We start from the raw sequence: 18,261 nt of genomic DNA, 5'->3' as shown, positions 1-18,261 counted from the left end.
AATGAAGGATTGATTGCATTATTGCTTAGGGGCTGTCCATAATGTAAGGTATTTTGGGGTGGGTGGAGTTCAAGAATTTCTTATGATTTCTTACTTGGGTAGGGGCAATAGATCTCGTCTTACGTAATATTTTTATTTTTTTAAATCTCCTTTTGTGGTGGAGTTTTGAATTTGGCTTCAATTTGGTGGTTTCTATTAAGAACATTCGTTGTACTAACACCATCAGGTGTGACATGATTAAATAATAACTCTAGCAGACTCATGCTCTACACATTTTTATCATGGGAGAAAGGCCATGTGGTGGTTTCTCTCTCTCTTTTTTTTTTTTTTTTTTTTATTAGAATAAGTGCATCACTTCTATGGGTGTATAACACTAAGAATACATAAACCAAAGTACGTGATACAAAGTAAACATAAAATTAGTATTCGGCTTTTTATGAAAACTAAAATGTAAAACTAGTAATTGTAAATAATCTTATCTTCCATATTTTTTGAACATAATTGTAAAAAGCATCAAACAGTGGCTTCTGAACAAGCTTATTGAGTGGACACCCAAAACCAAGCATAAAGATTTCTAATTTCAGAATAAGTATGTTGATCATAAATTACACAATGATAAATCATATGGTCGATGGTGTCAAGGTTTACTGTAGAGCAAAAGCAGAAGGCAGTTTCTGCCTGGTTATACATTGCCAGGTAGCTTCGAAAATGACCATGCTCAGTAAGTAGTTGAGTAGTAGCAAACGTTAAATCTTTAAATGGTGATGAGAATCTGCAATCAACACTAGGAAAATAAAGTCTTGTTATTCTACCAGTTTTACTGCTCAACCATTGTTGATTTCAATTTTGCATAACATTGTCATGAATATAATTTTTAAGGCTGCTACATGAGAGAGGGATGTGAGTGTAGTCCAAGTCAGTGTCCTTTGCAGCTGACTTAGCCTCAAAGTCGGTTTTTTCATTTTCTAGTAGTGCCAGTATGGCCAGGAACAAATATAAAAGTTATATTATTTACAAGATTTTTAATAAAGTGTTGGATATATGTGATTTTATTGCTATTGCAATTGGGATTTAATACAGCTTTTAGGACAGACTGAGAATCACTATAAATGTTGATAGAGAGAGATTTGTTTGGTAGTGAAGTTGCCCACTGAATAGCTTAGTAGACAGCATCTTCTTCAGCTTGATAGATGGAGGCATGTGGGAGGTATCTGTACCTTCTAATATATTTCAGGCAAAAATGTCAGTTTGGAGGAAGATACAGATACTTGAGCCAACACGAAGGGGTCTTTTAGACCCATCTGTGTAGATATTGTCTGCATGGTTATCCATGAAAGAAGCAGATGACACTAAATATACCCTGGGGATAACCTTGTTTACAGGGTGATGATCAGAGATAGGGTAATGTGGTAGCATTTGAACAGCCGTAGATAGAAGTAGAGACTGTTGTTGATTGAGTCTTGATGTTTTTAGTTCTGATGCAGTAGTTCAGAACCTTTTCTACAATACATAGTGGCAAAGGAAGGAGCTCTGCTAGTATCAGAGAGGCATTAGTAGAAACAGTTCTGCAGCACTTGTGAGAACTTGTTGTCTGTAATTGAAAAAATACGATTAGAAAGATTATAGTGTAACAGAATAGGCAAAATTTATTTGGATTATACAGGTCTGCAAAAAAAATTTTTTCCAGCTGCATGGGATATTTTTGCTGAATTATTTGTTTTAAAGATCGAAGATTCTAAAAATGACTTCCGTAACATCCCATCACGTATAGGTTTTTTGCAAAATAAAAACAAATTTTTGATAAAAACTTTTATTTATTACAATGAACTAAATATATTATATTTTCTTGCAACTAATCAAAAAATTGTTTCTGATATTTAAACACAATTTTAGGTCTGCTCTTTTTTCTTATGAAACCTTTTCTTCTCTTTGATGCTTCTCAAAACTCGTTTCTGATTTCCTTCTCTGGTTTCTCGACTGAGCATCCAACTGTAGTCAACTAACATATTGACATTCTGTTTTCCTTGGTAGTGTCTCTTGATATCGCAGACATCCTGGTGAAATCTTTCACCCTGTTCTTCACTGTAGGCTCCCAAGTTTTCAGGAAAATAGTCAATATGGGAGTGTAAGAAATGAACTTTTAAGCTCATCTTGCATCCTTGAGCTTCATATGCTGCCAGCATGTGTTGTACACTGGTTTTGTAGTCAGGGTCCTCAGTATTCCCCAAAAAATTATACACTACATTCTTGAAAGAGTCCCATGCTTCTTTTTCTTTTCTCCCATTGTTTCCAAAAAGAGGGGATCAGATAAAAGTTTTCTTATGTCGGGGCCAGTGAAAACTCCCTCTTTTAACTTGGCTTCAGACAGTTTTGGGAACTTGTAACACAGATATCTGAAACAATCCCCATCTCTTGGCAGAGATTTGACAAAGTGCTTTATGAGCCCCAATTTAATATGAAGAGGTGATGATAACACTTTTTCTGGGGAAGCAATGTCATATTGATGTTTTTCTCGCTGGGGTAAAACTGTCTTGTGGTGGTCAGTCAGTTTTTGTCTAGTGCAGCTGTCTCGCTCTACTATCCCATAAACCAGGGATGAGCAACCCGCGGCCCTCAGGCTGCATGCGGCCCGCAGTAATATTTTTTGTGGCCCGCGTGGCATAAAGTATGAATAAATATATCAATTTCCCAGCTTAATGAGATATTCGACAAAAATTCAAACGTTATTTTCTACAACTTATATTTGTGAAAAGTTTTTTCGCAATGAATTTAGTAAAAATTAAAACAAGAAACCGGCTAACAGACACATCAAAACTAATTTAAAACTAGCAGTGACTGATATTTAACCAAATATTTCCGATATATTACGTTTAGATTGGTGCCAGAAGCTATATTAAGTATACCTATGCTAATTTATAATTATATATGAATAAAGAATTGTGATTTACCGACAGTTCCCCCCCTCTTTTCTCTTGTGTGCGGCCCGCGTCACTTCAAAAGTTTTGAAATGCGTCCCTTACGTAGAAAAAGGTTGCCCATCCCTGCCATAAACAAAGAAAGCAAGGATATTTTGTATAACCTTCCTGCTGACCCAATAACATGGTTAGTATTTTCAAATCTCCACAAACCATTTATTGATGCTCTTGATATTTGATTTTCTCAAGAATTGTAGCCAAGTCAGTATAGTTTTCTCCCATATGAACCGAGCGTCACATAGGAAGAGATGCAAATACATTTCCATTATGCAGCAAGACTGCTATGAGGCTAGTTTTAGATGAATCAATGAATATGTGCCATTCTGATGAATCATATTCTATTTCAACACACTTCATGAACCCATGAACATCATTACAATAAACCAGATTTCCCTCTTTGGAGAAAAACTGAGTAAATTCTCTCTCTCGATGCCTGTACCATGAAAATGAGGTCCCAGATGATAGCAGGTTTTTATTTTTTAGCCTTGATCCTAGCAATTCGGCTACATCTATTGAAAGACCTAACTCTCTTACTAGGTCATTGAGCTCACTCTGAGAAAAAGTTGAGGTCCTTCGCCAACAGAAAAGTCTGATTTAAATTCATCCTGGGGAAGCTAATGTGTCTGAATCCTTTGACTCACTCAGGATGTCATCTAAATTAGAAGGTGGCTGTGAAACTGGTATTTCAGAACCATGGGAGACTGGACAAATAGCTGAGTTAAGGTTAGGGTAAAATATTTTCTTTTTAATTTTTGTATTAAATCCTTTAAAATCTGCCGAACAAAAGTAACAGTTGATTGTGTGATTTTTCTGCTCACACCATATCATAGGAATGCCAAAACAAAATGAGTTTTACTTACCCTTAAACCACAAATGAAGATCTTTCTCACATCTTCTGCACACCTTATGCAGAACCCATGCTTTGTCTTGATCTTCAAGTTTCAATTTGAAATATGCAAAATAAAGTTTCTTCACAAACTCACTTATGTTTCTTTGTTAACTTTTCACTGTGTATTCATCACAAACATAACAGAAGCTGTCGGGAGAAATTACACAATCTCTGCAAGTCCTATTCCAGAAATAAAAATACAAGCACAGTAGCGTTCAAATGCTGGATATAAACTGAGTGTGGCATTAGATGGCCAGTGAGATACTGAACTTATTTAGCTTGTTGAAACATGATGTAATCCAACAGCAGGTTGTTTATATTTATTCCTAGTATCCCAGATAACATGTCAAAACATGCTCAACCTCACCAGTAATATTACTCACTATCAACTTTTAACCTGTTTCTACGCGATCATGCAACCTTCCTCCTAACGCTAAAACTACTTAACCCACCTCCCCCTACCACTACTCTCTTCAGCACTACTTCTCTTCAGCACTTTTCAACAATTTTTTATTTATTTATTGCCAAGTCCAGCTATAATTGATAGAATTAATGTGAGAAGTGTTTGTTTTAAGGCCATTTTTTTAAATTAAAAAAAAGAATACTAAATTTTAAGTTAACTAGGAGTTTTATGCAAAATACAAACAAAAACTTGCATGTAACAAAAAAAATTGACGAGATGGAATTTTTTTGGGATTTTTTTTTCGTTTTCACCAAGTTGAAATCTATAAGAAAATGTATAAAAATCCTATGCAGATTTTTACTTGCAGACCTGTGTTATATGTTTAAAAAAATATATATGTATGTATATATAAGTATATGAATGTGTGTGTGTGTGTGTGTGTGTGTGTGTGTATTAACATAAAAATAAATTTTATTTATTTATTTTAACATTCAAAGATTTGATTGAATAAATCAGATGCTAACAAATTTAAAATGATAAATATGTTTTAATTTCTAATATTTGAAAATTAAGATTTGTAGAAAAAATTAATAATAGATGATCATTTATATAAATGTAATTTATTTTACATGATGATTTTTTTTAAATTTATTAACAGGGGAACTGAAAAATTTGATAAATCAGAAATATTGAAAAATATCAGAGAAAACCATGTGAGTATAAACAAAAATAATTTCAGTTTAATTTATACTTCATTAAGTTTTTTCCTTTGTAATATGTAATTATAATTATCCTCTTATGTAAATGACTATTTATATACAGAAGAATTTAAAGTTTTTATCATTTTGATTTTAGAAAATTTTTTGAAGATTTTTTATTACCCACTCTGGAGTTAGAATATGATGATAAAATATAAATTTATTACTGCTACTATTACAGTTTATATGATGAATTTCTCTTGTAGAGAAACATTATATTTTCCAATGAAATTTGTTTTGATTGAAGAATTGATGTTTAATTTAGTTAGAGAAAATGTAATTTGATTAAGCAGATATAAAAATTAGAAGTGGTAGAATTATAACTGTTACATCTAACTTACTTTTATCCACATATTTTAAATTTACAGCTCTCACGTAATAATGATTTCATAAAATTTAGAAAGCTTAAAATTATTTGAGAAAACTTCACTCAAATTATTTAGTTAATGTATTTGCAGGGTATTTAAAAAAAAATTTCCAGATTAAACTGAAATTACTTCTGAACAATTTTTATGTTGAATTTTCAAATATATAATTAAATATAATATATGGATTTCTTTTAAAATGAAATATTCAAGTATTTAAATTAGCATGTTTAGGATATGTAATAGAGAACATTTTTGATTTTTCATTATTAAATTTTGTCACAAAGTGTTATTGCTTCCATTAACTTTAATTTATTATTAATATAATTGTATTAGTTATTTCATCTCAGTTGTTGTTATAAAACATTTATATAAAATATAATTTTTTCAAATTGTAGAAATTTACAATAAATCAAGAATCACATTGCAAAGTTAATTATTATATATAATTATGTTTTCATTGATCTTCAGATTAAAAAGAAACTGTCATATAAAATGATAAAACTTTGAATCTCATTTATTAAAGTTTGTTTCAAATTTTAGTAATTTTTTCAACTAAATCTTAAAATGTCTTGCAGTTTTTATTATTGTATTTAATATATAAATAGAATAATTATTTTACAATTTAGAAATGGACAGTGCTTTATTTAGAAATATAATTTAAATAATACAGATAATAGGTTAGTGTGTAAAAGTAGATATTGATTATTTTGTATTTAAAATTTTACATGTTTCTGAAACAAAGTTAATATTTTAAAAATTAGTGAATGCAATTACTAAATTTGTTGATTTCACTTTTTTAAAAATATTTTTTAAAAATTAAATTATATTTAAATAAACAAATTTCTAATTGAAGTTCATAATCTAATTAAGCCAACAGCTCCATATATTAAAGAATTTTTCACGTTAATGGCAGTATGTCATACTGTAGTACCTGAGTTAGATCAACGAACACATGAAATTTGCTACCAGGCAGCTTCACCAGGTAAAATATTAAAGATATTTTTTTATTATAACTGAATAGTAAATTTATTTTCTGAATTTCACATTATTAACAATATCTTTTAAAAAGATGAGGGAGCTTTAGTGAAAGGTGCTAAAGATTGTGGATTTGTTTTTACAACCAGAACACCTGAATATGTGATGATAAATGCTGTAATTATATTAATATTTTGTTATATGATTTATAAAATATGAAGTATATAACCACCTCATTAATGTATAATTTCTACAGATGGGTACAGAGCAGCAGTTTGAAGTTCTCAATGTGTTAGAATTTACTAGGTAAAATCTATTATTTAAAATTGTCTTTAATTTTAATGTTAAAACATAGAATATTAGGAAATTAAATTAATAAATTTAAACTGATTATGTTATTAATACTATTTTATATTATTTAGTAATCGAAAAAGAATGTCTGTTATTATAAGAGATCAAAATGGAAAAATTAAGTTATACTGTAAAGGAGCAGTAAGTATATCTATATTTGAATATATTTCCATATAAGAATGACTGTTATTGAGATATTAAAATATAGCATTTAAAATTAAGGATACTGTGATATATGAAAGAATGAAAGAAAATCAACCATCCAGAGAAACAACTCTTCAGCATTTAAAAGAATTTGCAACTTGTGGTAATATATCTGTATCTAATTTGGAAATTAATTTCCAAACTACTTTATTAATTTGCAGAACTTTTTACTAATATCTGTGTTATATAGGATTAAGGACATTATGCTGTGCAGTTTCTGAAGTTTCAGAAGAGTTTTATCAGGTTTGTTTTTGAATGATGTAGAATTCTGTTAATTACTATTTAAAAATTTACATTAAAGATTAATTTCATTATATTATGAGTACAAGATATTCAAATAACTATGCAAACTTTCCTATATTACTTTTTAAAATTAATATATAGGAACAAAATTTGAAATATTTTAGAATTTCTATTTTGAAATAAAAGTAAATTTTAATTGTAGGAATGGAAGCACACTTATTTTAAAGCAAGTACCTCTATGCAATATAGAGAACAAAAAATAGAAGATGCTGCACAATTAATTGAAACAGTAAGTACTATATAGATGATACAATTTAATAATATAATAATCGATTTTAAAGGAATAGGTTAATTATTGTCTGAAATATTTATCTAATTAGTTTCTGCAATCAGCTTGAGAATAAAGTTTATAAATTGTTATGAAATAATATTGTAGTCTCCTCACATTTACATTCAAGTTTATGAGACAGCATTAACAAATTAGATTCTCTACAATAAATTTTTATTATAATAAGTAAAAGTAAGAAAAATGATAACAGTATGTATAAACAGATTTTTATAAAATGTTCTTTTATATACTGGAAAAAAAAAACAGTAATTTTAAATAATATCAGTAAGATTTTTTATTTAAAGGGTTGTCTTGTTGTTAATATATGAATGCATTAAAAGTTTTGATGATCAGGGAATTTATTTAAAATATATAAATTACTAAAAATATTCTTTTTATGGTAATTTTCATTTCAAATAACTGAAAAAAGAATTTTTAATGTATACATTAATTTCATTTTTTAAAATTTTTTTTCAGAATTTGATTCTTCTAGGCGCGACTGCCATTGAAGACAGGTTACAAGAAGTATGTTTTAGTATTGCTTTATATTTTATAATAAAAAGAAATTATTACTATATCAAAAGTTTAATTTTTAGATGATAATTTTGAAAAATTTTAATCTTTGAATTTAATTAAAAAACTTGAATTGGTTTTTGTAACTTTTGTTTGATTTAAAATAATTTTTTAAAGGGTGTTCCTGAAGCTATTAATGATTTATTAAAAGCAGATATAAGAGTCTGGGTTTTAACTGGAGATAAACAAGAAACAGCAATTAATATTGGTAATTAATTAATTAAATTTATTAATTATGCTACTTATATGTTACTGTTTATAATAGTTAAAATACTGTATAGTATGTATTGGATGGCTGTAATGAAAGTTACAAGTTTACCATAGAAAAAATTATTTACCACATTTATTTTGAAATAGTTTTATAAAGATAATTTGGAAAAGTTTTAAATATATATAATAAAATTAATAAATTTAAAACAATTATATATGTCTATATAATTGCTTTTAAAGTTGTTAGTTTTATCTGAGAGAGTTATTACTGTATTCACTCTTGGTATCAGCTTTTATAAAAGTTGTTTATTATGCTTATATTGCATTTATAAAAAGTTAGTAATAATGGTAAAAATGAATTTTTTTTAATCATTATTATTGTGAATGTCAATGATACTAAATTTATTAGAAATATCAAAAAATTTAAGGAATAAATAGTTTGCTATATATAGTAGTAATGTGTGTGCAATAATGTAGTAGTGTAGTACGGTTTCACCTTTGAGTATTTAGTTTAACTCTCAGAGTGAAAGATGAGAAAGCAGATTGCATCATACCCAATGTTGCCAGAAAAAAGTATGTCACATTGATTTAAAAAAATGATCAGATTTACTAATCATGTCAAAATTTCCTCTTTTTATAAATATAAAAACAATTACTTTAATTTAAACATATTACAAATTACATATAAACAAAAAATAATTTAAAATTAAATACAATCAACTTTGGCCCACCATTACCATCCCCCCCATTCCAAAACCTGACAAATATAACCAATCTCTAAAACATTATTAAAATGGATTGTCATCTGATGATATGTCATCAGATGACAATCCAATCCAATCTAATCTATTCCATTCTAATCCAAGTGTGTGTCTTTATTAGAAATAGATAAAATTTGCAATATTTGAGGACATGATACAAAGCAAGTTAAATAAGTGTTTAATGGGAATCAAACTAGAAACAGAAAGACAGAACAAAAGAAAAGTTTATTATAAGAAAGAAGATAGGAGATTTATTTCAGAAGAAACAAAAACTTGCAGAAACAAAAACTTGCTAACCTAGATGAAGAAATCACTGTGATAAAATTGCTCTTAGTAAACATGGTATTATGACTTTGTAGAATATAACTGATTTGTCATGACTCACAGTATACTTCTTCAGGAAATAGTGAAGAAAATTTAAGACATGGTGGACTCAATAATCATGGAAATGCATAAGAAGCTTGCTGTAATAACTTATTTGGGGTTAAATAAATTATATGAATTTCATGATGATAGTAACTTTGCATTTTTCACCTTTGTATCTGCACAGTGGACAATGGTCTGGTGAAAAGTAACTAAAAAGGTATGTAAAAAGTCAAGTATATTAAAAAAATAGCTTCTGGTAGACATCTTAACAATTCAATAAAAGAAATACATTCTTTAACATCTCTAATAATTTTGTAAAAGTGAATGTGTATATCTGCAGGACTCCAAAAGAAATTTTTTTCTTACCTACTACAAATGTTCAATGTGCAATCCATATGTAACATAACACACATCAAGCCTATAATCAGATTCCTGCCAAACTCTGCCTGTCATGTCAGCATAACTTTCTGTGACAGCTGCAGTGATGTATGTACATGTTCAGATCAACCTGTATTTAAGCAAGTAGTGGCAAAACACATGATTTTTGATAAAGTTTCATAAAATGAAATCACACGGGATGATATCTGAGGATTGTGGTGGTCAACACAACAGTTCTTGATCTTGCACAGCCAATCGAATGTTAAGGCAGCCTTTCATTGAGGTAGGCTTGAACATCATAATAGTAATGTAGTGGTGCACCATTCTGTGAAAGATGAAGTAAGTGTTGTCTTTCTTGAGCTGTAGAAATAGCCATTGTGTCATTATGTCCAGATACGTAGTATCTGTCACAGTAGCCTCATGAAAAAAGAGAGGTTCATAAATCTTTTGATGGAAATGGTACAGATGTTAATTTTGGAGGAATTGCATAAACTGAATGGAGGATTTTTAGTTCCAAATTCTTATATTATGTCTGTTCATTTCTCCAGAAATGTGGAATGTTGCTTCATCACTAAACACCAACTTTTCCATAAAATTCAGCAGATTCAAAGGGAAAGATATTTGCAAGTCTAAGTCTGATGATGTCAGAACTTGCAGCAACTGCAGTCAGCATGGGTTCATTACCAGATGTTTCTACAGCACTCACCATACAGTTGTCTCCAGAATCCAGAATATCTAGTTCCTGGCCTGCTTGTCAGGTAGACTTCCAAGGACTCCTCGTGAAGGTTGCGTAGACATATTCCACTGTTTCTTTTCCTACTTATGGATGTCCTGATGATTTTTCACTTTCAAATACAGCCAATCCCTTGAAATTGGAAATACCATTTTTGAATTGACTTATTGGAGGGTGGGTCAGTTCCAAATTTTGTATAGAAATGCTGTTGAACAACCACAACAGATGAATTTGAATGAAAATCAAGAATGCAGAAGAATGTTTTATGCTGTTCTATAGTCACCATTTTTCTCTGTTTAACTAAGCTGTCTCCTGGCAAAAGCCAGTGCAACTTAACTCAAAATTGGCAGCAAGGAAAACTTTGAGAGATGATCTTCCAAAACACATTTCTATCAACAAGACAGCTTCATTATACTTTGTATAACACTTAATTGAAATCAGAAACATTATTTAGAATTGCCATGTATGACTAGATAACTTTCTGTATTGATTAAATGAGATTAAGGAAATACAGCATTAATACAAGTTATATTATTTTCTAAAATAAATTTAACAGGAAACAACTTCTTTAAAATTATTATATAATTAATTTTGGTTTACACCCATGTATATGCAGTTTTATTTATAAGCAAAATGGGCAGTGTTTTCAAGAGATACTGGAATTTTTAATAAACATATAAATTTTTACAGTTTCAAGGTTTTGAATAACTAGACTTCTATGAAATTTTCAAGTATGGAAAATTTGACAGTATGATGATAGTCTACTGTGATAGTATTATTTCAACAAGACTTCAAAGCAAGATTTCACTATATATTGTCATCATTATGATAAATCTTGCAGTCTTGTGTCAAAAATATATAGAATTATTTCATTGCAGTAACTTTTAAATAATTTACTAAATTCTGTTGGACATTTTTAGAAATAATTGCATTATAAACATGTATAAAATCTGACTTTGTTGAATATAGTATTTTAATGTGGTGGTGATTTTTAGAATTGATTCTTGCCATCCTAAAACTCTTTATAGTGATTATTTTTATAAAGTTAACAGTTCTTAAAGAACATAAATAAATACATTATTCATCTTATACATTTAATCTTCGCAGGCTATTCTTGCAGACTATTAAATCAAGGCATGCCATTGCTCGTTATTAATGAAGACAGTCTTGATGTAAGTAATACAGTATATAGTAATCAAACTATTATAAAAATACTATCATATTTAAGTTAATTAAAATATTTACTGTGCAAATCCTTATTAAAGTGCCTTATTAATTGTCTCTGTTTTTGATAGTTCAATCAAATTATTTTCTTAGATATAATGATTCTTAATAAAATAAACAAATCTACAAAAATTTAACTTTTTATATTTGAATATTTTAAACAGTGAAAGAAAATAAAAGCACTTTATTTATGATTTGTTTATGAAGTTTTACTCTCATTTTTATAATTTGTAAAATATATCATTCTTGCATTTTTTGTAAATATTTATATTTAGTCCTCATATTATTGGAACATTAAGAAAAATTTTATAACTATCATGAAGATGAATTTGAATCATTTTTTTGTTATCAGATAATTATTCATAAGTAATATTTTAAAAGTATTTTACTGAAATTATTGAAATTTTTAAAATTTATTGTAGTTAAATTTTATTTAATTGATTATATTGAAAGGTGGTTTCATATTTACTTCCAAGATTCATAAAGATAATCTATATTTGAGTTCACAACATTTCACCAATTTAATAGAATTAAAGTTTATTTTATTGTGTGTAAACTACTTTTCACAAAGTTTTATATTTTGCTGATTATGAAACTCAGCATAATAATACTTAAAATATGTAATTTTTTATGTCTTTAAAAGGCAGATCTTTATTTTAATACAATTATTTATAGTATTTGTTTTTATAAAATGCTGAAACTTTTTGTAATTTATTTTATTTTATTTGTAAAATATTTATTTATAAATTGAATAGAATAACAAGTACAGAAATAACAGTTTGTATTAACAATTAAATATTTAGTTTTAGTGAATTTTTTCTAATTAAATATTTATTTTTTTCTCAAATTTTATGAAGATCAGAAATTGAAATGACCTTTGGAGCAGCTAACAGATTAAATTGTATTTATAACAAGCTTAAATGGTTAACTTTTTTGTTTATGACTGACTAAATCTAATATGTAAAAAAATCTATTGTGTTTAATAACAAGCAAATATCTTAAACTTTGATAAAATGAGCTGTTTAATTATATTTGGCAGTTACATTAAAAATTGGAAAATTAATACAGTTGCCTCTCATTATTTTGCACTTGTCAGGAGACAAAGAAAAGGTTCAATATATTCATTGGTGCGATATAATTGAGTACTAAAAATTATGAGCTTATACTAAACAGATAATACATGTTATGGAATTTCTATTCTCTGTTCTTTCATCAGCAACTGTTTCTGATATAAGATAAACTTAGTTTTGAAATACTGAATTTTATTCATGGTTATATTATATTAATTGAAGTTTACATATACATCAAAACCATGAATGCCCATTTAGCATTATCGTTTCTTTAACAATAATGACATTTAAAGACAAATACTGTCGATATAAAAACAATATCAGTTGCAATTTTATTATATAGTACTATATTTCATAATAAATAATAAACATTTTATAAAAACAGTATTAATAAATTATAAGGAAACAGTGTTTATGCTATTATTATTAATTGTCTACTTGGACTTTACTTATTAATAGGACTTTATACTGGTGTTTAAAGATTGGCACAGTAATGAAAGTTAGTTCAGGAAAAAAAAAATTTCTTTATTATATCACCTGTAGTAATAATTTCTGTTTTCTGCATTTCTGCAGAAATTATTACTACAGGTGATATAATAAAGAAATTTTGTTTTTTCCTGAACTAACTTTCATTACTGTACCAATCTTTAAACACCAGTATAAAGTCCTATTAATAAGTAAAGTCCAAGTAGACAATTAACAATAATATTAGAATTAAGGACAGTAAGGCTTTTACAATTAGTGTTTATGCTAATTTATGTTTGTGTGTTTGCTGTATTTTCTACTAGGTTCACTAATACAATTTTGAATACATATTTATCATAAATGTAATAAGTTTTGTTTAATTTGTATAAATAAATAAACTAAATATTTTATTTAATTATTACATTGATTATTTACTTATATTACTGGTGTAAATTTGACTATCAAAAATTATAAGATACTTTAGATGTGTTAAATATAAAATTTTTTAGATATTAAATATGGGATTCTTATATATTCTTAATGTTTTGATTTCTTTAAGTAGATTCACAGTTAACATTATGGTTTTTGATTTTAGTTTATTAATAACATAGCTATTTACTAATTTTATAAACACACAGTACGAGGTCTGTTCAAAAAATACGCGGACTGACGTCATAAAACAAAATGTACTTTATGTAGAAGTTACATGTCTGGGTTTCCTTCAAAGTACTCTCCTTCCCAACGATGTTTCCACTTGTTGAAACAGTCCTGGTATGCTTCTTTTGTAATGTCCTTCAGCGCCTTCGTTGCATTTGCCTTAATCTCGGGAATCCTCTCAAATCTTCTTCCTTTCAAGGGTCTTTTGAGTTTGGGAACAAGAAAAAGTCACAAGGAACAACATCAGGTGAGTGGGGGTGGGGGAAGAACAGTGATTGAGTGTTTGGCCAAAAACTCATGAGTTCTGAGGGCTGAATGGGCTGGAGCATTGTTGTGATGGAGAAACCAGTTGCCACTCCTTCACATTTCTGGCCTTTTGTGATGGATGGCGTCCCTCAGATGTTTCAGAACATCAATGTAGTAAGTCTGGTTCACTGTGGAGCCTTGGGGAGGTACTCGTGAGGAATAACACTCTTAGCATCAAAGAAAACTGTCAGCATCACCTTGACATTGGATCAAACTTGGCAAGCTTTTTTGAGTTTGGGGCTGTTTCACCCACCCACTGGGACAATTGGACCTTCATTTCAATGTCACTGGGACGATTAGACCTTCGTTTCCAAGTTTAACACAAATTTCACAGCAAGTCGTTGCTCCTTCATGTCATTCATTCTGCGATCCAACAAACGAAAAAATTGCACTTCACTAAAAACTGCGTAGCTAATTAACAAATAAACATATCTGTAATCGGGAAATGGCTTTATCACCAGAAGATCTGTACAAACCTAGCGCCACCAATCAGATTCCCCTGGAACCAACTGGAGCCACACAAATCAAACAGTCTGCATATTTTTTGAACAGACCTCGTATTTATAATTGTACATAAAAATAAACATTTATTATCTGAACAATTTTGAAAATACAATATTAATATAAAAAATCTATATTTTTCAGAATACAAGAGAAGCCATTAGACGTCATACATTAGAATTTGGTGAACTTCTTCGTAAGGAAAATGATGTTGCACTTGTTACAGATGGAAAAGTTAGTAATATTTCTTTAGTTTACATGAATAATATGCTTGTTTACAATGTTTACTAATAATAATTTTTTCAGACATTAAAATATGCATTAACATCAGATGTTAGACATGATTTTGTTGATATCGCTCTCTCTTGTAAATCAGTAATATGTTGCAGGTAAATATATATTTAAAAATTTTAATTTAAATATTTTTTACATTTCACTAACAACTTCAGTAACCTAGGAAAAAAGTTCAAATTATCAAATTGTTTGAATTATCAGAAATTTCTAATAAAGTAATAAAAATTTAGAAAGTATTTTATAATTTTCTACAGTATAACAATTCTAAATTTAATTTATTGAAACAGGATGAGGTGTTCCAGTTTTATATTAGAATTCTAGGATATGATTGTTAACATTCCAGGATTCCATTAGAGATCAGAAAAGCTGTAAAAGGCACAAGTCAAAATATAACAAGATCAATTAGTTCATCTGGTCATAACATATTTTTCATATGTATCAGTACATGATAAACATCATTTACAATGAGTAGGGGAAATTACTTTTATTCAAAAGGATCCTAAAATTTCAAATTGATGCATGTAATTTAATATCTGTTTCTTCAACAGTTTCAATAATACTTGAATGATACTGAAATCTACCAAATTCAAATATAAAAAAAAAAAAAAAAAGTCTGTTTTACTTGATTTCACGTTAATGAAAGTTTACTATATTATGAATACATAATTTTTTTGATAGAACTATTATATTCTTGTAGTAAATGATTTAACTCTAAATTGAATTTAAATAATTTACTACAAGATTTTTAGACAGATTTTTAAGTTGTCTATCTTTAATAAATTTTAATCTCAGTTGAAAAAAATTTCAAAAAGTTCAAAATATTAAATACAACTAAGTCTTCAATTATACTGTTATAGTCAAAATTGAGCAGGAATAAAATTTAAAACTTTTTTAATTTTTGTAGATTACTATTACTTTTTTGATAATCAAATGATAGTTATTATCAGGCTATAACATAGTTAATTAAATATACATATATTATGTATTTTAGTCTAGATGTAGTCAATTAATTTTAATAATTAAAATTAAATGAATTAAATTCCCAAGTTCCATGTCACTTACTACATTAACTGGGTAAACCCCACTTTAAACAGCAATGTGCCTTGATAGAGGATTATCATCACATGAGTCTTAAGAGACTTGCTCAAAGACAACTAAAAATTTTTAAACAACAAAGATTTTATTGACCATTAAAGGGAGGATTCATACCTTCCCACTGTTATACATTTGTTACTACTTGATTTGTTTTGCACCATGCAATTTTTGACCAACTTGCAAAGAGAATGAGTTTAAAATGAATGTTACTGGAAGTAGCAATTTTTTATTGGTTCTTCTTTAGAAGTTGAGTTCCTCTTCAGTATGCTTCCTTGGATGTCCTAGTACCACAGATTTCCTCTACATATATTTCTTGAATTAGTGTTTGACACACTAATTTTATTTTACAGTGTTTTATTTACTGACTCACTTAAGACAGACAGGTGATTCTCCCTCCTATAGTAAGGCACTTGATGTTTATTTGAATTAGGAGAAAATTGATACTTCTGATTGTGCCCTTTTCTGGCAGGATTACCATTATCTCATTATAGAAATCAAAATTGGACCTCACATAAAACTTTTCAAGAAAAATTATATCAGAAAAACTGAAAACAAATTTTTATGTTGTTTTAACAAATAGATTTTATACGGAATGATTTATTCTCCAGGATATAAATCGTATCCAGTAAATAAATATCACTTAAAATATATTTTAAAAAATCTAATTACATAAGACAAATTATTATACCTTAACATGATAATTAACTGGATAAATTATTGCATAAAACACCAATCATAAAATAAGCCACACTAAATAACACAATGAAGTAAACTTTAACATTTTACAAAGTTTTTTTGTGTAATTAATAATTTGCTTGTAGTAATTTAAATACATGGCTCATGTCAATTTATATTTTAAAAATTTAGAGTATCACCAATGCAAAAAGCAGAAGTAGTAGAAATGGTTAAAGCGTCTACTAAATCAGTGACATTAGCAATTGGGGATGGTGCTAATGATGTTGCCATGATTCAGGTGTGTTCATACTACATTAAATATTAAAAATTTTAAATATCTAATAGTATTTAAACATAACTTTTTTGAATTTTTACTTATGAGCAACCCCATATGTTTCCTTGATCTTGTACACTATTCATTTTAAGCCTGTTTTTAGTGTAGATTAGGTGTTTATTGAGACAGTGACTCATCTTGAGATCAAAGCTTATATTTTCACTTAAATCTACTATTTTGATCACTGTTTGAACTAAAATAGAATCAATCGCTAACTAATTAAATTTAAAATGTTCTAGAATTTTTCGTACATTTGGACATTGGTTATTTAAGTTGTAAATGTCCAAAATTTTTGGATTAAAGCTATGAAAATTTCAAAAATTTTGGAGATTTACGACATAAATAACTCACTGCTAAATGTATGAAAGATTTGAAAACATTTTGAATATATTGGTTTAGTGATTAATTCTATTTTTGTTCAAACTGTGTTTGAAATGACAGATTTAATTGGAAATATAAGCTTTGATCTGAAGATGAGATGTGTCTTGAAATACATTTTTCTATACTAAAAATGGACTTTTGAAAATGAATAGCATACAATATTAAGGAAACAAGTTTTTATTTAAAATATAATAATTCAAATTAGATTATTTTTGTAACTTTAAATGGAATTAGAAAATAGAGTTTATTTATAAATAAGCTTTTTAGGAACAGTTCAGTTTCCAATAGATGTTAATTTCATTATTAATGGAAACAGAGAAACCTTATCATTGAAAAAACAAATAATCTTAGCGTAAGTTAAAATTTCAATATATTATTTTATATCTTATAAAAACCATTTTTGTCAGATGAACTAACATTTTAATTTATAAGAAATTTAATGTTGAATTTTTTTACATTTTTATTTATTTATTTATTTGTCCCTTGTTTTTATTAGTTATGTTTCAAATATTTTTTAGCAAGATTTCTAAATGAAATATAATTTATCAGTTTTGTAATTACAGTTTTTGTTGACCTCCTGAATTAACAAAAATTATTTCTAAATTAATATCCAATTAAAGGATAAAGTATTGCATTTTAAGAATTGCAGAGCAAAGATATATTTTGCAAGTAACTAATATAATTACAGTTATTTTAAAATATGCTCTAAAAGCATATTTTATTTAATTTATTCTATTTGATTGG

The 18,261-nt window shown here is 27.8% G+C and overlaps 1 protein-coding gene across 1 annotated transcript in view; it reads left to right on the top strand.

The window, feature by feature from the left end:
• LOC136974089 (probable phospholipid-transporting ATPase IA) overlaps positions 1-18,261 on the top strand; it is a 166,618-nt gene that overhangs the window by 108,838 nt on the left and 39,519 nt on the right. The window contains 14 exon segments of the mRNA XM_067268884.1: positions 4,926-4,980; positions 6,264-6,375; positions 6,463-6,545; positions 6,625-6,674; positions 6,791-6,860; positions 6,942-7,026; positions 7,114-7,166; positions 7,369-7,455; positions 7,972-8,019; positions 8,185-8,275; positions 11,623-11,687; positions 14,883-14,972; positions 15,045-15,127; positions 16,995-17,100. Coding sequence (XP_067124985.1) covers positions 4,926-4,980; positions 6,264-6,375; positions 6,463-6,545; positions 6,625-6,674; positions 6,791-6,860; positions 6,942-7,026; positions 7,114-7,166; positions 7,369-7,455; positions 7,972-8,019; positions 8,185-8,275; positions 11,623-11,687; positions 14,883-14,972; positions 15,045-15,127; positions 16,995-17,100 — 1,078 coding nt within the window.

Source organism: Centruroides vittatus, unplaced genomic scaffold (genome assembly GCF_030686945.1).
Source record: "Centruroides vittatus isolate TY-2023 unplaced genomic scaffold, ASM3068694v2 contig_341, whole genome shotgun sequence".
Taxonomy (NCBI): Eukaryota; Metazoa; Arthropoda; class Arachnida; order Scorpiones; family Buthidae; genus Centruroides; species Centruroides vittatus.
The sequence above is the reverse complement of the archived record's forward strand: the minus strand, read 5'-3'. Positions and strand labels throughout refer to the sequence as shown.